This window comes from Nannospalax galili, unplaced genomic scaffold (assembly GCF_000622305.1).
Source record: "Nannospalax galili isolate Female #2095 unplaced genomic scaffold, S.galili_v1.0 scaffold589, whole genome shotgun sequence".
Taxonomy (NCBI): Eukaryota; Metazoa; Chordata; class Mammalia; order Rodentia; family Spalacidae; genus Nannospalax; species Nannospalax galili.
In genome coordinates, this window is record NW_008360324.1 from 848,613 (window position 1) to 866,276 (window position 17,664).

Consider the following 17,664-nt stretch of genomic DNA (forward strand, 5'->3'; position numbering starts at 1 on the left):
TTGTCCCATCTCTGCTGATCCCAGAGTCCTGTGGTCATTATAATTTTCAAGTGAGAAGATTTGAGTGGGAGCCATCAAAATCTCTTCGGAAGCTTTTTCAAACTACCTCTTAGATTCAGGATGCTTTTCCCCCTTCCTTCTTGGAGGCAGAGTCTTGTTTATGAGCTTGAACTCAGTATATAATCGAGGATGACCCTGAACTCCTTATCCTGCTTCTAGCACTTGAGTTCTGACATCCACGTGCCTAGTTTATGTGGTGCCAGGGACTGAACCCAGACAGAGCTTCATGCATGTTAGGCAAGCACTCTACCAACTGAGCTATATCCTAAGCCCAATCTCTCTCTCTTTTTTTAAAGTTATTTTTATTTTATATGTATGTGTATTGCCTGCACAGATGGAAGTGTACTCGTGTCATGCAATGCCCAGGGAGATCAGAAGAGGGCATTGGATCCCCTGGAACTGGAGTTATGGACAGTTGTTAGCTGCCATGAACCTAGGTCTTCCGTAAGAACATTCAGTGTTCTGAACGACTGAGCCATCTCTCCAGCTCCAGCCCTACCTTTTTTTGAGTGTCTCACTATGTAGCCCAGGCTGGCACCTGTAACTCACTAGGAAGACAGGCTGACCTTGACTGAACTCACAGATATTCACCTGCCTCAGCCTCTTGAATGCTGGAATTAAAGGCAGGCACCAGCAAGCCTGACCCATCTTTTTTTCTTTTTGAGGTCTGTGGGCTGGTCTGGAGCTCAACAGGTAGACCAGGCTGATTGACTTCACAGCTGTAGTCTTGCTACCTTGAGTACCACACACCTGGCTCCAGCATTACTGTGTTTATCCTTTCTGGAGATGGGGGGTCTTACTACGTCCTGGGTCCTCCCACTCCAGCTTCTGGAGTAAATACATTTTACAGACGCATGCCAGGCAAATGAGGCATTTTCAGGGAAATGTCAGGCCCGTTGGCCCTAGTAGACACTACTCACGGCATTGATCCCAGAGAGCTGCTGGGAGAGCTGGAGCACGATGGAGATGAGGAGGGGCTGGTGGTAGTTGGGCGACTTGAAGAGCTCCAGCACTGTGACTTGCTTTTCCTGTGCCATCCTGGTGCTCTCGTCCTTCATTTCCTGGATGTCCTGGGCCACATCCTGGGTACCCCACAACCGCTGGAGGACTAGGGAAAAGAGCCAAAAGGAAAGACTAAAGATACTGCACTGCCCCCAAATCCTGTTTCCTCCCAGACAGCAGAGAAGAAGCCACACGAGAGGACCTCCATCCATCCTTTGCCCACCTCCCACCTCATACTAACTCAGCCATCAGAAACCTTCATGTTAAGTTCTAAGTGGAGAGAAAAGAGGATAAAAAATGAAACAAACCAAACCCATATTGATACCCTCACCCTTAACCAATCACAAAACTAAATTCCCATAGGTCCATGTGAAGGGTACTCACTCTCCTTAGCACGATCCTCTTCCCTCCTGTTAATGAGCAAGAATCTAGGACTTTCAGGGCAAAACGGAAGGGCTGCACTTTGTAGAATGGCTGGAATGATGGTTAAGCCCAGTAGCCCAGGCCACAGCTCTTCAGAGCCCAAGATGAAGTTCAGACCAAAGACCTAGAAACCAGACAAAAGGACACTGAACCCCGTTCATTTTTAAGAAGTTTACAAAGCCAGGCATGGTGGCGCATGCCTTTAAAACTAGCACTAAGGGAGGCAGAGGTGGGCGGATCTCTGTGAGATCCAGACCAGACTGGTCTACCTAGCAAGTGAGTTCCAGGCAAGCTGGTGTTGCCAGGAGAGTCTGTCTTAAAAAGGTCAAACACAAAAAGTTTAGAAAATCTTTTTTTCTGAGATGGAGTCTTACCATACAGCCCAGGCTGACCTTGAACTAAGAGACGCACCAGTCTCACCTCCCGTGTGCTGGATTAAAGGCTGTGCCACTATGCTAAAATCATTTTTATCACACATAGGAAAGGTTAACTGTGTTTCTTTCCCTTTCTGTGTCCTGCTGCCTTATTAGCTACCACATGAGCTACAGTAACAATATCTGAAGCCCACGGCATATTGAGCCATCCCCAGACCAAGTGCCGTACATATATTAATTCATTCATTGACCACGAAGCTAGCATTTATTAAGTATGTGAAAATCTAGGGTACCTGAGCTACCAGAATCCCAATGACGATGCCCAGCTGGTTGAGAGTGCCAAAGGCCCCCCGCAGAGCAGTAGGAGACACTTCTCCAATATACATGGGCACAAAACCTGTGCAGAGTCCACAGAAGATGCCGATGACCAAGCGGCCCAGGATCAGCATTTCAACTGACTCGGCTATCTTGGCGAACCCCATAAGGCAGCCACCAGTGATGGCCAATAGGTTGACTATAAGCATTGAATTGCGCCTGCAAGGTTAATAAAATACAAAGTATAATTAGTCAAGTTTGTGAGAGGTTCCCATCACTGAGCTATTTCCCCAGCTTCGTTTTAAGACCGTGTGTGGGGGAGTGCGTATGCCATAGTACAGGTGTGGAGGTCAGGGGACAACTCTCGAGTCTGGTCTCTCTCCACCTTTACGTGGGGCTCCAAGGATTGAACTAGGCTTGTTCACTGAACATCCTGCTGGCCCCCTTATAGCAAGTTTTTACTAATACATTTCATGCAGTATAGTTCCTCCTTAGACTGAACCAATATTGTAATGATGATAAGATATTTTGGACAGAAAATTATACTCAGGTGGCTTAGCTACTCAGTGTCAGCTTTCCTTTGCAAGCTAAGGATTAGATTGTAGTGATGCCAACAGCTCTTAGGGGAAAAAAGCCATAGTATTTGAGGTTCCCCATTAAAAAAATAAGTGCTGGGAGGATCTTTGTAAGATTGAGACCAGATGGGGCTACATAAAATCCCTGACTCAAAACAACAAAATAAAATTAAACATCAAATAATAGATTACTTTATTATTTAGCTTAGATTCTATTTGCATACCTAGATTATCTAGCTTTTTGAGATAGGGTGTCACTATTTAACCCTGGCTGGCCTGCTGTATAGACTAGTCTGGATCCACCTATCTCTGCTTCCTTTGTGAGGGAATTAAAGGCAGGCATTACCACACCCAGCAGCTAGCTTTTTTTTTTATTTTATTTTTTTTTTTATTTTAAAAGCTAGATAAAAGTTTTAAAAGCCACAATGGTGTACAGGAGGCAGAGGCAGGCAGAACTCTGAGATCAAAGCTAGCCTGGTCTACATAGCAAATTCCAGGTCAGCTGGGGCCACAGGGAGACTATCTTAAATAGAAAAAAAAAAATCTAAAAAATGTATTTATGAGTATGGGGGGTATGTGTGCTACTGCTAAGACATTTTATTAAGCTATTGCTAAAAGATTCAATTTCCAATTTTCTCTTTGGAGGAGTTTTTAACCACTGTCTATATTTTCCAGAAGACAAGGATTACAAAACTATTTGTTTAAAATAGTGAAAAGATTTACTGGAAACTTTATCGGTAAAGAAAATAATTTCTGACCTTAAGTGGTCTTTTAGGGAAACTCCGTAGCTGACCTCGCTAGAGAATAACCCAAGCTAGATCAAGCTGGACTTGGAGGGGCCAAATGCTCACTGAGCAGATCTCTTGGAAGGCCGAAATGGAGCTTTACAAGTCAGTAGAACTTAAAAGAACAACCATATTCAAGACCAGGTGGACTAGGTTTCCTTGAGCAGAATTCCATGTGTTCCACACAGGCACTTCCCTGACCCAACACTGGGTCTTCAGTGCACCCAGGTTGGCCCTATTCCTTGCCCAGCTTCTGGACAATACCTGCCAAAACGGTTCACAAAGAGTCCAACAGAAAAGGAGCCAATCATGCCACCGACGGAGAAGATGGCCACACACAAGGACCAGAGGGTCGTGAGCAGTTCTTTGCTCGGGTGGTCTTCTAACCTCTCTTCCAAAGTGTAGTTAAGAAAGTCCTTTATGATCTGTGTGACAAAATAAATGGTGGGAGGGCCGATCATTAAATCTGGATGACAAGAGGAGACAAATACTGGAGGTGGCTTCTTACTCCCCTAGAGACAGGCACAGATGGGATGGAAGAAAGGCTCTGAGCAATTCTAGAACACTGTACTGTTCTGCCACTAGATGGCAGCACAGATTTTCATGGAACACCCCACTCTCCTAAAGTCTCTAAATTGCTACTAATCCCTAAGGAATAATATAGGAACTGTATCACCACTCAGTGAAAGGGAAGAGGAAGAAGAGTACAGGCCGGATACAGGAACCAAATGGGCTCTTTGCTAAAGGTCTACCACAGTATATTTCCCTCCTCCACCTTAGCTAAATTCTGAAGCTTAACCTTATTTAAAGAAAGAAGGTTGCTATTCATCCACCAAATTCTCGTTCATGCTGCTGGTCACTCACCATCTCAGGAGCATTGATGACTCCAGTGTTGTAGCCAAACTGGAAGGAGCCAATCGTGGCAACGGTTATGGCGAACACCAGAGATGCGGTCACCTGAAAGGCAGAAGAACACAGAAAATCCTTAAATGCTAGCAAATCATAGCCTCTCTCCTTCTCTCTCTCCAGGGTTTCAGGCTATATGGAACAGGTTGGCTTCTATCTTGACACAATCCTCCTGCCTCTGCCTCCTGAAGCTGGACTTCAGGAAAATGTGGAAAGGAAGAAGTTAGAGGATGAGGCCAAGAGGCTCATGAGTTCAAGTCTGGATTATTCACATAATGAGACCTTGCCTTGAAAAGAAAAGCAGGAAACCAAACCAAACCAAACCAAAAGGCAGACATGGAGTTGCACTAAGGCACTGGAGGTCCAGGAGGGCCTGGTAGCTCACGCCCATAATCCCAGAAGTTCAGGAGGCGGAAGCAGGAGTATAGATAGCAATGAATTTCTGGCCAACCTGGGCTAGAGTAACAAATCAGGCACGCGGCACCTGTAAAGAAGCAGGGGAATCTCTATGCGATGGAAGCCAGCCTGGTCTACATAGTCCGTAGACCCTGTCTCAAAAAACAAAACAAAATCCCAAACCCTCCAAAACACAGGAAAGACAGTGGGAAAGACAGCTTTAGGGTTCCGAAGAATTGCTTACTCTCCAAGCCGAGCCAGTGTTCTCCCCCCTAGACTGCAGAGGCAGGAGCAGTGGTAGCAGCTTTGCTAGCAGGCTGCTTTTTGAATGTATAACAGAACAAGCCAGTGGTTTTACAGAGACATTTCCACATCCAGCTTTGATTCCATCCCCTCTCCCTTACTCCTCCTGCCTTCCCCGCTCTCCTTCCTCCCAGCCTCCACCCCACCCCTTTTCTAAAAGCCATTTTTTTTTTTTTTTTTTTTTTTTTCCGGTCTTTTTGAAGCAGGGTCTCCCTGTAGCCCCAGCTGGCCTGGAAGTCACTATGTAGACCAGGCTGGGCTTGAACTCAGAGATCCGCCAGCCTCTGCCTCCCAAGTGTTGGGATTAAAGGCGTGGGCCACCACAGCCGGCTCCCTTTTCCGTTTTGAGACAGTGTCTCACACTGTAGTCCAGGCTAGCCTCACACTCCCCTCGATCCTCCTGCCTCGGTCTCAAGTGCTTGAGATTACAGGTGTTGCCCATGTCTGAGAAAACACAATGCTTTTCCTTTTGTATCTGGTTTATTGCACATTCACCCATCTTTCTCTAAATGATTTCCTTCTTCTTTATAGTTGACTACTACGCCATAGTGTACATATACCTTATTTTCTTTTTCCACTCTTTTTTTTTTGATGGGTACCTAGGTCTGAGCACTTATCTCTGGACCATGTCACCTACCAGCAACATCCTGGGCCCTCGTGAAATCCTCCTGTTTACTGAATGTGCCATCACTCTCCCTACCCAACTGGGGAGCACTCCTGCTCTTTTCCAGCAACATTAGGAGCCATTTTTAGCAGAGGAATCACCAGCCATCTCTCACCTTGCCGGGAACCATTCAGGACGGCAGGGGTAACTCAAATTGAAGTCTAAGGTGTTTTTCTTTGGTTCACCCACAATCCCTTCAACCTATCTTTAAGCGCCTTTCTCCAGGTCAGACAGGGAGGCAGGCTGGAAGCTTGTTTGATCCTGACCTCCCAGCAGCCTCCCAGCCTCTCACGTCTGTCCTCTCCCTAGATTTGCCCTTCCCAGCGCTGTTTAGTCCTCTTCCTTGCAGTAAAAGCCTCTCTGTCTATCTCATCACTCACCATCTTTGAGGAACCCTTCCTCCTGCAGTCCACTTTTTTCATCCCTTTTTAACTTCAAATAAATTTATCTTAGTGAAAATGCCCTTCCCCTTACAAAAACTGTAACTCCATCCCACAATAACATGACATACCCTATACACCCACAATCATAGTCACAAGGACAGCTGAACGTCTTCCGCAACATACGGGCAATCCCTAGCTGAGACAGATAGATGCTGGACCCTAGCCTGCGCTCCCAAACCGATCCCAGGTGCTCAAGGTCTACCGCCCCCACAAGCCTTCCTGCTGCTGAGACGCCCCCGAAATCCACACGCCAAGTCGCCCCATCCTCTGCGCTCTCAAGCTGCCTCACCCACCGTAGAGTTAGTGACCGCGAACACACCCGAGAAGCCAACAGCTCAGCTCCTTCGTTAACTTTCACATAATGAGCCCGCAGCCGGAATGACTCCCTCATCAGTCACGACAGGCGGAGAGAGAACCGCGCCGCCAGCATCCGATGCTGGAGCCGGTACGCAAAGGCCCAGAGATGGCTCGGTGACGTAGGAGGGTCTAGACCATGGCCATTGGCACCAAGACTGGCCTTAGAGTGGACCTCGAGGAAGCCAAAATTAATCAGCAATGGTACCACGCTTACCTTCGGTGTCCCCATGGTCCTAATTTAATTCTCCTCGAGACTTCAAGAAAGATCTAGGCTGGGTTCCTGAGGCACCTTCTCCAGCCAGCAGAACCTTCAAAATGTCCTCGGCAGCACAGCCACCCCGGGAGCACTCTCCGCGACCGTCACACTAGCACCGCCGGCCCCCAGCCTTCGCCTTTATAATCTCTGCAAGGGGTGGAGCCTCAGGCCTCCCCCATCCAGCCCTCCCCCTCCCCACACCCAGAACCTGAGTTCTGTGACCTAAGTTATCAGAACTTCAGGACTCCTCCCCCACCCCACCCCTGCCCCCTTTTGAAAACCACATCCTTCCCGCAGTTCTTTTTTCACTGTTTTTTTTTTTTTAAAGGCTCATCCAAATTCCTTCCCTTTTTCTAGAGCAGACTACCTCTTTGTTTCACAGAAAAATGTTACCAAAAGCCTCAAAGGGGAGGCAGATGTGCTACTTTTCGCATTTGAATGTGCTTAGGATGCCGTGAGTCCAGATAGAAGACCTCAGATCTGAGGCAGAGTGAGGGCAGAGGCCGCGCGGAGCGGGTGCCACGATCCGCTGGAGTGTTAAACCTGAAAGTGCGTAATCCTATGCGTTAGCTGCGTTTTCATTCTAGACCCAGTCTTGAAGGGAAAGCCTGGCTAAGAAAACCGGGAAGAACTCGCCCGGGCTGACTCTCCACTGCCCTCTTTAATGAAATCTCTTCGGAGGTGCAGAAAGTCTGGATTTCTAGCAGCCTGACCAACTCTCCTGGGCTACAGGAAGGAGAGGATCAATTGAGGTATACAATCCTAATTCCCTAACAGGGCATGCACCATACCTTTTTTTTTTTTTTTTTTTTTTGAGACAGGGTCTCCCTGTAGTCCCAGTTGGCCTGGAACTCACTATGTAGATCGGCTGGCCTTGAACTCAGAGAGATCCACCTGCCTCTGCCTCCCAAGGGCTGGGATTAAAGGCGTGCGCCACCAAGTGCCTCCCAAGGGCTGGGATTAAAGGGGTGCGCCACCAAGTGCCTCCCAAGGGCTGGGATTAAAGGCGTGCGCCACCAAGTGCCTCCCCAGCCCTTGGGAGGCAGAGGCAGGTGGATCTCTTGTGAGTTCAAGGCCAGCCTGGTCTACATAGTGAGGTCCAGGACAGCTGGGGCTACAGGGAGACCCTGTCTCAAAAAAAAAAAAAAAAAAAAAAACGGCCAACAAAACAAAAAGCTGAAATGGGAGAAGAGGACGAAGAAGGTTGCTGATTGGCAGAAGGGGCTTCAGTGAGAAGAAACCAGGGAACAGCTGAGTTTGTGATTAAAGAGTATGTGAATGATATGCCAAGGCTCAGGCCAGGGAAGCAGCAATGCTTAAATTCCAGAGCCTGCTAACGCACCAAGCAACCCCCTCCCAGCAGGGGCCATGGCGGAAGCAGCCATGTGAACTGGTAAGCTGGAAGACCATCTTCACTCAGGATTCTGGTCTGCGGCCTAGAATTCAAATGGATGAGACTGGCTGCAGCAAGCCTGATTCTTCTTTACTTAAATGAGGATATTTTCTAAATTGAATCATGGAAGAGAACTGAGGTTGAAGGAAACGTGACATCCAAGAAAACCCGCTCTGAGAAAGCCCGCCCGAGCTCACACCACCCTCCCCCACCTCATTTTCCTTTCCAGGAAACACTGAGCCACCAGCTCCATTAATTGCCACAGCAATTGAATTTAGCAGCCAAAGTAAAAACATCCCACAGGGCAGTGGTGGCCAATAGAAAGAAAATGCTGGCCACTTGTGCAACTCTACATTTTCTGGTAGCCACGTTAATAAAAAATAATAAAGAGTAAGGAGATGGTTCAGCTGGTAAGGGTGCTTGCAGCCAGCACTGACAACCTAAGTTTGAATCTCCAGGACCCACGTGGTGGAAGACAAGAAATGTCCTCTGACAAACCCACACTCACATGCACACACAAAGTAAATAAATGGAATAGCTTTTTATAAAAGAAAAGTTGTAATAATTACTTAACCAAAAATAGTCAACATAGTATTTTAACATGTAATTATTTTTAAAACTGCCAGTTCTTTGTGTTTTAGATGCCCACTATACACTTTTGAGTGATACGTATTCCTATCCAACAACTATGTTGTGTTTAACAGAAAAAAAAATTACTTTAAATTTTAAAGAAAGGATCTCAGTGGCCCAGACTGATCTCAAACTCCCCATTAAGCCAAGGATTACCTTGAACATCTGATCATTCTGCCTCCACCTGGATTACAAGTGTGTGCCGCAAAGCCCCGTTTTGCTTCATATTAGGGACAGCACCCAGGGCTTTATGCATGCTAGGCAAGCATTCTACCAACTAAACTACGTCCCCAGAAAATATTTAAAATTACAATTAAAAATTTTAATGTCATTAAAATGAACAATTCCAGATGGGCACAGTTCCACATACCTGAAATTCCAACATTAAAAAAGAACTGTGAGGGGCTAAAGAGACGGCTCAACAGTTAAGAACACTGACTGTTCTTGAAGAAGACCTGGGTTCGAATCCCAGCACCCACATGGCAGCTAGCAACTGTCCCAAACTGCAGTTCCAGGGGATTGGACAACCTCTCCTGTCTTCTTCAGGCATTACATGACATGAGTGCACTTACATACATGCAGGCAATACATGCATACACATAAAATAAAAAAATTAAATTAAAAAAAAATTGTGAATCTGAGGCCACTCTGGGCTATATAGTAAGACCGTGTCTCACAAACCTGACCTGGAGGCAGAGGCAAGTGAATCTCTGTGAGTTCCAGGCTGGCTAAGGCTGCACAGTGAGACCCTGTGTCAAAACAAACAACAAATGAACAATTCAGTTCCTCAGGGCACTAGCCTCCTCTGAGTATACAATTGCACAGGAGGCTCCAGGCTTGCTTATGCAAGACCACGATGCTGTCCCTCCATGCCTCTCTTTCTCCCTATCTTTTGATCTTTCCTTTCTTTCTTTCTCTCCTTTTTTTTTTAATTTGGGTGGTGGCTCATTTCTGTTTATTATGTAGCAAATGTATTTATTATGTATTAAAAATGTCTTTTTTTTTTTCTGTTGCTGGAGATAGAACTCAGGGCCTCCCACAGGCTAGGCAGGTGCTCTACTCCTGAGCTGCAGTTCCCACCCCCCAACATCATTCTTGGGTCTAAATTCCTTTTTTCTTTCTCTTCCTAAAAGTAAATGGGTGGCACTAGGAAAGAGAAAAGCAGTTGAGCCGGCTATCTGAGTTCTAAAGAGCCTCCCCTGCACGGCAAAATCACACCAGTGTTGGCCTTGCATGCTTCTCCTTCGCCTATGTTGACTGAACAAAATTTATGAATGAACTGTGAAGGCCTGGGATTATGCCTATTCTTTTTTTTTTTTTTTTAAATTTTTATTTTATGTGTATTTGTGTATTGCCTGCATGTAGGTAAGCACACCCGTGTCGTGCAGTGCCCTCGGAGGACAGAAGAGGCTGTTGGATCCCCCTGAACTGGAGTTACAGACAGTTGTTAGCTGCCATGTGGGTGCTGGGATTTGAACCCAGGTCTTCTGCAAGAACAACCAGTGTTCTTAACTGCTGAGCCCTGGATTATGCCTAGCCTCAAATAATTTGCCTAACTTTGCTATGGAGAAAGAGAATTCTGAGGGCCAATTCATAGATGTTTGAAGTCTGTAACAGAATATTTTCTTCTTGGTAAAAAAGCAAGGTTGAAAGAGAGACAGATCTGAAACCTGTTTTCTTTGGCAAAATTCAGTATAGGAAGACTACTTAAAAAAAAAAAATTAAGCTGGGCGTGGTGGTACATGCTTTTAATCCTAGCACTCAGGACACAGAGATGAGTGGATCTCTGTGAGATCGAGGCCAGCCTGGTCTACCTACATAGTGAATTCCACACCTACTGTGGCCACAGGGACACCCTGTCTCAAAAAGACCAAAAATATTTACTTATTTATTTATTTACTTATTTATTTAGTTAGTTACTTAGTTACTTTTTATTTATTTAATGTGTATGAGTGCTTTGCCTGCATGTATTTAAGTGCAACTTTGTTGTGCAATGCCTATGGAGACCAGAAGAGAGAGCAATGGATCCCTGGAACTGGAGTTGTAGATGGTTCTTAGCTGCCACGTGGGTGTTGGGAACCAAGCCCAGATCCTCTGCAAGAGTAGCCAGTGCTCTTAACTGCTGAGTCATCTCTCCAGTTCCAAGACTTATTTTCTTATTTTAAAAATCATGGCTATGCTGGGCATGGTGGCGCATGCCTTTGATCCCAGCACTCAGGAGGCAGAGGAAGACAGATCTCTGTGAGTTCAAGGCTAGCCTGGTCTACATAGTGAGTTCCGGGCCAGTTGGGGCTATAGGAAGACCCAGTTGCAAAAAGACCAAAAAGAAAACAAAAAATTATGGACATATGTGTCTCTGTGTGGGAATATGAACTCATGAATACAGTTGCCTACACAAGCCAGAAAAGGACATCTAATTCTCTGGAGCTGGAGTTACAAGTGGTTTTGAACTGCCCCACGTGGGTGCTAGGAATTGAATTCTGATCCTCTACAAGAGCAATACATGTTCTTAACTGCTGAGACATCTTAGCGATCTCTAAAAAAATTTTTTTACCTTTGCGTGTGTGTGTGTGTGTGTGTGTGTGTGTGTGTGTGTGTGTGTATGTGTGTGTGTGCATGTGCACATGTGAACCCAGCAGGTGGGTTCTGGGGATTAAACTCGGGACATAAAGCTTTGTGTTAAGTGCCTTTAACCCACTGAGCCATCTTGCTGTCCCTATTATTATTATGATTGAGTCAAGGTCTCTTTACTTAGTCTCTACATAGCTGAGATTAAAAGCATGCACCAACACTCCTAGGTATTATTATTTTTTTGTAACAGATATAGAGACAGTTTGTTAAGGAAAAGACACTCAGGTGGGTGGAAGGAGGCCAGTGAATTGAGAAAAATAGATACTCAAGAGCCAAAGTTTACCTTTAGAAGAGTCAAACTGATAAGCACTGAAAGAGAAGAGTCAACTTGTAGCAATATTTTCTTTCATTTTTGTTTGTTTTGAGATAGGGTCTCAGTGTAGTTCTGGCTGGCCTGGAACTCAATATATAGACTGGCCTAGAACACACAAGAGATCTGCCTACCTCTGCCTCCCATGCCTGTGCTTAGGACTAAAGGAGTGCACCACCATGCCCAGTCACAAAATACGTGTTTTTAAAATTACAATGAAATTCAGCAGAATCCCAAGAATTTAAAAGTGTGCTGAACAAATTAGGACAAATTAAGACTTCTCTAGAGCAAGTAACTGAGACCTAAGAGGCAGTGGAGGATGCTCAAACATCAGTACTACCTTTGATACCTTACAAAGAGACCCAGTTAGGCCAATCCTCATCTTGGGCAACAGGTAACAGTTGCTCAAGTAACTGTGCATGGGGAGACTGAATGGTTGCCTGGGGTCCTCAGTGCACTGTGGTAGTTGATGCCAATAAAATGAAAATTCCCAGGTTGCAGCGCTCGTGATCATCCTGAGGGACTGAGTGTGCAACAGTGGGCTCTGTAGTCAGGCGCATGACACCTACCTATCCCTGTCATTTGATTCCTTGTGTCTTTCCGGGATATCAAAGAGGAGAAAATAGGAAGAGGACATTTAAAATGTGCCCAGCTGAGAACTAATAGTGAAGTAGGTCTGCTTAGAAGAAAGGGGCAGAGCCAGAAGTGGTGCAGTGGTTAGAGCACACCTTTAATCCCAGAGGCAGAAGCAGAAGCAGGCAGATTTCTGTGAGTTCTAGGCCAGCCTGGTTTACACAGTGAGTTCCAAACCAGCTGGGGCTCAAAAACAGACAAACAAAAAACAGAGGGACAAAGGGAATGATGGCGAGGTCGAGGTCTCAGTTCCAAATGTGACACCTGTAGAATGTGAACTTCAATTGGCTCTGGCTGCTTTGTGCTGAGGTTTGCTAGTGCAAAAACCAAAGAAAAGAACAAACAATTCTAAAAGCAGAGCTCTCAAGGCTTTAAATACTGTGGAGGAAGTGCCAGGGGAAACAGCTCCTTCATACAAGGCATTTCAAGACACACAGAGAAGCTAGTGACTATTCGAAAGCCTGAGAATATTCTGTTTGTATTTATAACATTTCTCAGTACAGCATGGTTTTGTTTGTTAGATTTTAATCTTTCTTTACCAGGTTAGATGTAGGCACAATTCAATTTGGGTCTGAAAATTGTAGAAAATTAGCCTTTAAGGTAAAGGAAGGAAAAATTTGAGAAATGCTGATTTTCCTGTTGACACTGTGTTCAAACCATTCATTACTCTGACTGACCTTAAAGACCTAGTCCAGCCCCCAGGCTGTATCAGTTCTGCAGATCTTCCCTTTGCCAAAGTCTTCTTCAAAAGCGAATTCCAAAGTCCTGCTAACCCTAAGTTAAAATTCAAATCATACCAATTTACTCAAATATCTTCAGCGAGTACACCCAGAACAGTGCTGTTGAATAGAAATATGTGAGCCAAGTATATAATTTAAAACTTTCCAGCAGTCATATGAAAACATTCAAAGAAAGAGGCCAATTTTATTATATATGTATATATATGCACATATATATGTATATATATTTTTTTTTATTTTTCTCCTTTTTGAGACAGGGTCTTCCTATAGCCCCAGCTGACCTGGAACTCACTATGTAGGCCAGGCTGGCTTCCATCTCACAGAGATCTGCCTGCCTTTGCCTCCCAAGTGCTGGAATTAAAGTGCTGGAATTAAATTACCCAACAATGTAATTCTTTTGAAAGTATACCTTTTTTCTCTAGATAAGGCTGTATTGTATATCTACTTTCATTTGATTCCAAAGAGTTAAATGTTTCCGTTGAACTGTTTCTAAACAGTAGCTTAATTAGTCATCAAATTTTCCCTAAGATTCTGAATTAAGTGTCCCATACTTGGGTTACCAGGGAAAATATTTCTAAATAACATTTAAAGGTTCACAAATTTGAGCCGGGTATGGTGGCATACACTTTTGATCCCAGCACTTGGAAGGTGAGGCAGAGTTCAAGGCCAGCCTGGTCTACATAGTGAATTCCAGGACAGCTGGGGCTACAGGGAGACCCTGTCTCAAAAAGACCCCCCCAAAAGTTTTTGCTTTGATGTTGCTTTAGTTCATTCCTTTAATTGCCGTGCATACATACACAATTCAGGAGATAAATCCCCATAATGAAAGCGGAAAGATGGAAATGAAATTGAAAGTTTGATCACAGTTCCTTGCTGTTCAAACCTGTTAAGGAGATTTTAAATGTGAATAAAGAATTATTAAAGCACGGGGTGCATGGTACAAGGACTCTTGTGCTTGTCCTATCTCCCTGTGTATGACTAAGAGTGTCCAAAAATTCCCCCTTCCTCAAGACTTTTCCAGGCACCTATCCGTGAGAGCACTCTGATGTGATGGTTGTGAGATAACTTACATGTATGACTGAGGCATTTTATATTTCTTTTTCCTCAGGATGTTCCCAGCCCTCACACAGGGTACTACAACTCAGCTTTACTATACCAACATTGCAATTAACTGAATAGAAAAGCTTGACTCCTGTTTTTTTGTTTGTTTTTATTTTTGGTCTTTTTGAGACAGGGTCTCCCTATAGTAGCCCAGGCTGGCCTGGAACTAGCACTGTAGACCAGGCTGGCCTTGAACTCAGACATCCACCTGCCTCTGCCTCACCTCCCAAGTGCTGGGATCAAAAGTGTGTGCCATCACGCCTGGCAGACTCTTGTTTTTTGTATACCAGGCTGGCCTCGAACTCACAAAGATCCATCTGCCTGCCTCTGCCTCCCAAGTGCTAAGACTAAAGGCATGTACTACCACACCGGGCAATTTTATTATATAATTTATCTTACCTAATATATTCCAAATTCTCTCTCTCTCTGTCTCTCTTTTTCTTTTTTGCAATGCTAGGGTTTAAACACAGGGCCTCATATATCCTAGGTAAAGCTATACCAGTGTCAGCCCTCAAATTCTCATATTAATGTATAGTCAATATAAAAATCATTAAAAATCATTACTTACCTGTTTTGCTTTTTTGTACTTATCTATTGCAACTCATTTGGAACACTAAAGTCTCACTGATCAAGATAATACAAAACTTTTTTATAAAAAAATTTTTTTTTCCAGTGCTGGGGACTGAACCTACACCACAGCCTTGTCATATGCTAGACAAACACTGTACCACCAGTGTACCACTGTTCCCAGTTTGAAATGTTCTTTTAAAGTAATAGCTGTGGGGGGTCATATAGATGGTTCAGCTGGTAAAGGTGCTTGCCTCTAAACTTGGTGACCTGAGTTTGATCTCAGAAACCCGCATGGTGGAAGGAGAGAACGGATTCCTTCAAGTTGTCCTCTGACCTCCACCTGCATGCTGTGGTACCCAGGTGCCACCCCCCATAAACAAACAAATAATAAATAAATAAATAAATAAATAAATAAATAAATAGAAAGATAATAATAACTGTGTTACCAAAAATGGTTTATATTATTTCCTTATTTACTTATTTATTTAGAGGCCTGGTCTCACTATGTAGACCAGGCTGGCCTCAAACTCACAGAAATCTGCCTGCTTCTGTCTCAGGGGAGCTGGGACTAAATGTGTGCACCACCCACCACACCCAGCTGCTTTCACTCTTTTAAGGTGCTTTAGTTTCTCACTCCCGACTGCTTTAGCTTTTAAATACAGAACTTGAATGGATTGCAATTGAATTAAGTTAAGCAGTCTCTCAGCTGCTCTGGCAGTATTTCGAGTCAATGACCACATATCAGAGGCTATTACATTGGGCAGGTCAGATCTTGACTCTACCACAATTCTAACATGTGATTCCTGGAGTTTAGAATATATACCCAAGGAAACGTTTGCCTCAACTTCCTGAGTAGTTGTGACTATAGGTATGTGGCACTACACCCGGCTGGCATACTTTCAAGTTTTAGCTGAAGCATCACCTCCTCTAGGAGGTCCATTCTTGTTATGTTCCAGGCTCTTTAAATTTTCCTCATAGTCACTCTAATATACACGTGAATTCTACAGGAATCTACACTTTCAAAGCAGGGGATTTGGGGTCTCTTCCCTGTGCTCAGTATTTTACATAGTTCTAGATATGATCCACTGCTGAATAGAATGAATGAACAAGCTGAAGTCTATTTAGCAGAAACTCAAGTAGAAACTCAAGCTTTAGCTTGGGAAAGTTATGCAGCCATGTCTCTGGGCCCTATAAACAGCTGGCTGTGGAAGCAAGGTAACGGGATATGTCACCTTGTACCAAAGGTCAAAGGGTTCTTTTTAATTCTACATGTCTATAGCGCTATCAGTGAATACCTACCTAATGCTACTAATGGAAGACTCCAGCCATAAACTTATTACATTCACAATTAATGTCAAAGTCATCCACGCAGTCTGAAACTCATAACACACCAAAATCAACTAAGATTGCCATGAAGATTTGTATATTTGGCTAATGTATGTCATGGTTTCAAGAAGTGATGCCCCCCCGCAAAGATTCATATGTTAGAATTGAGGTTCCAGTATTACAGGGGTGGTGGGACCTTTAAGAAGTGGGACCTACTGGACGGGCATTAGGTCCCTGGAGGCAAGCTCACCAAAGAAATGAGGCTGTTCTAGGACCACAAAGCTCTGGCTTCCAGAGACTATGTGATCTGTTCTTGCTTGCTTTTCTGACCTCAGGAAAGAACCTTACCAGAGCCAGACCTACGATGTTTGAACTGTCAGCCTCTAAGACCTTGCGTTTACTAAACCCCTTTTCTTTTTTAAAAATTACATTGTGTGTGTATGTGTGTACATACATGTCACGGTGCGTATGTGGAGGTCAGAGGACAATTTATGGGAGTTGGTTCTCTCCTTCCACCCACTATGTGGATCCCAGAGATTGAACTCAGGTTGTTGGGCTTGGCAGCAAGCAACTTAACCCTCTGAGCCATCTCACAGGTCCCTAAACTTCTTTTCTAAGTCAGATATATGCTTGCAATCCTAGCACTTGGGAGATTGAGGCAGAAGGATCAAGAATTCCAGTCAGACTGGGCTATACAGCTTAGGCATTCCTTCATGGTAACAGAAAATGGACTAATACCATTGACAGTGTTCTCATCAGCTCTGTGTCAAGTTTTAAAGTTTAAATCTCAGTCCAGGCAAGTGAGACAACTCAATAGGTAAAAGCACTGGACGTGCAATCTTGATGACCTGAGTTCCATCCCCAGAATCTACACAAAGCCAAATGCCTGGGGCTAGAGAGACAGTTCAGCAGTTAAGAGCACTTGATGTTTTTGCAGAGGATCGCAGTTCTGTTTCCAGCACCCATGTTACGTGGCTCACAACCGCTTGTAACTCCAACTCCAGGGTATCTGACACCCTCTTATAACTTCTGCATGTGCCTTCACACACACAGACATAGATACATGACACAGCCCCCCCGCCACACGTATACATACACACATGCACATTCATAAAAATAATAAATATGGGGCTGGAGAGATGGTTCAGCAGTTAAGAGCATTAGCTGCTCTTAGGGAGGACCTGAGTTTGATTCCCAGCACCCACATGGTGGATAACAACTGTCCATAACTCCAGTTCCAGGGGATTCAACGCCCTCTTCTGACATCCTTGAGCACTGCATGACACAGGTGCACTTACATGCATGCAGGCAATACACTCATACACATAAAATAGAAAAACAGCAGGGTGTGGTGGAGCACACTTTTAATCCCAGCACTCAGGAGGCAGAGGCAGGCGGATCTCTGTGAGTTCAAGGCCAGCCTGATCTACATAGTGAGTTCCAGGACAGCTGGGGCTACAGGGAGACCCTG

At 44.6% G+C, this 17,664-nt stretch overlaps 1 protein-coding gene across 3 annotated transcripts in view; it reads right to left on the reverse strand.

Annotated features, from left to right (window-relative positions):
* The window catches only part of Slc2a3 (solute carrier family 2 member 3), an 83,051-nt gene that overhangs the window by 7,578 nt on the left and 57,809 nt on the right, over positions 1 to 17,664 (reverse strand). The window contains exons 1-6 of one of the 3 annotated variants that reach the window (XM_008825330.3): positions 6,818 to 6,981; positions 4,399 to 4,491; positions 3,799 to 3,959; positions 2,153 to 2,393; positions 1,447 to 1,609; positions 981 to 1,168 (exon numbers count right to left, since the gene is read on the reverse strand). In XM_008825330.3, coding sequence (XP_008823552.1) covers positions 981 to 1,168; positions 1,447 to 1,609; positions 2,153 to 2,393; positions 3,799 to 3,959; positions 4,399 to 4,491; positions 6,818 to 6,832 — 861 coding nt within the window. In that variant the 5' untranslated portion in view covers positions 6,833 to 6,981. Of the gene's footprint in view, positions 1 to 980; positions 1,169 to 1,446; positions 1,610 to 2,152; positions 2,394 to 3,798; positions 3,960 to 4,398; positions 4,492 to 6,539; positions 6,562 to 6,817; positions 6,982 to 17,664 lie in introns of those variants that run through there. The other 2 variants (XM_008825331.3, XM_029559775.1) reach the window with 2 other exon arrangements.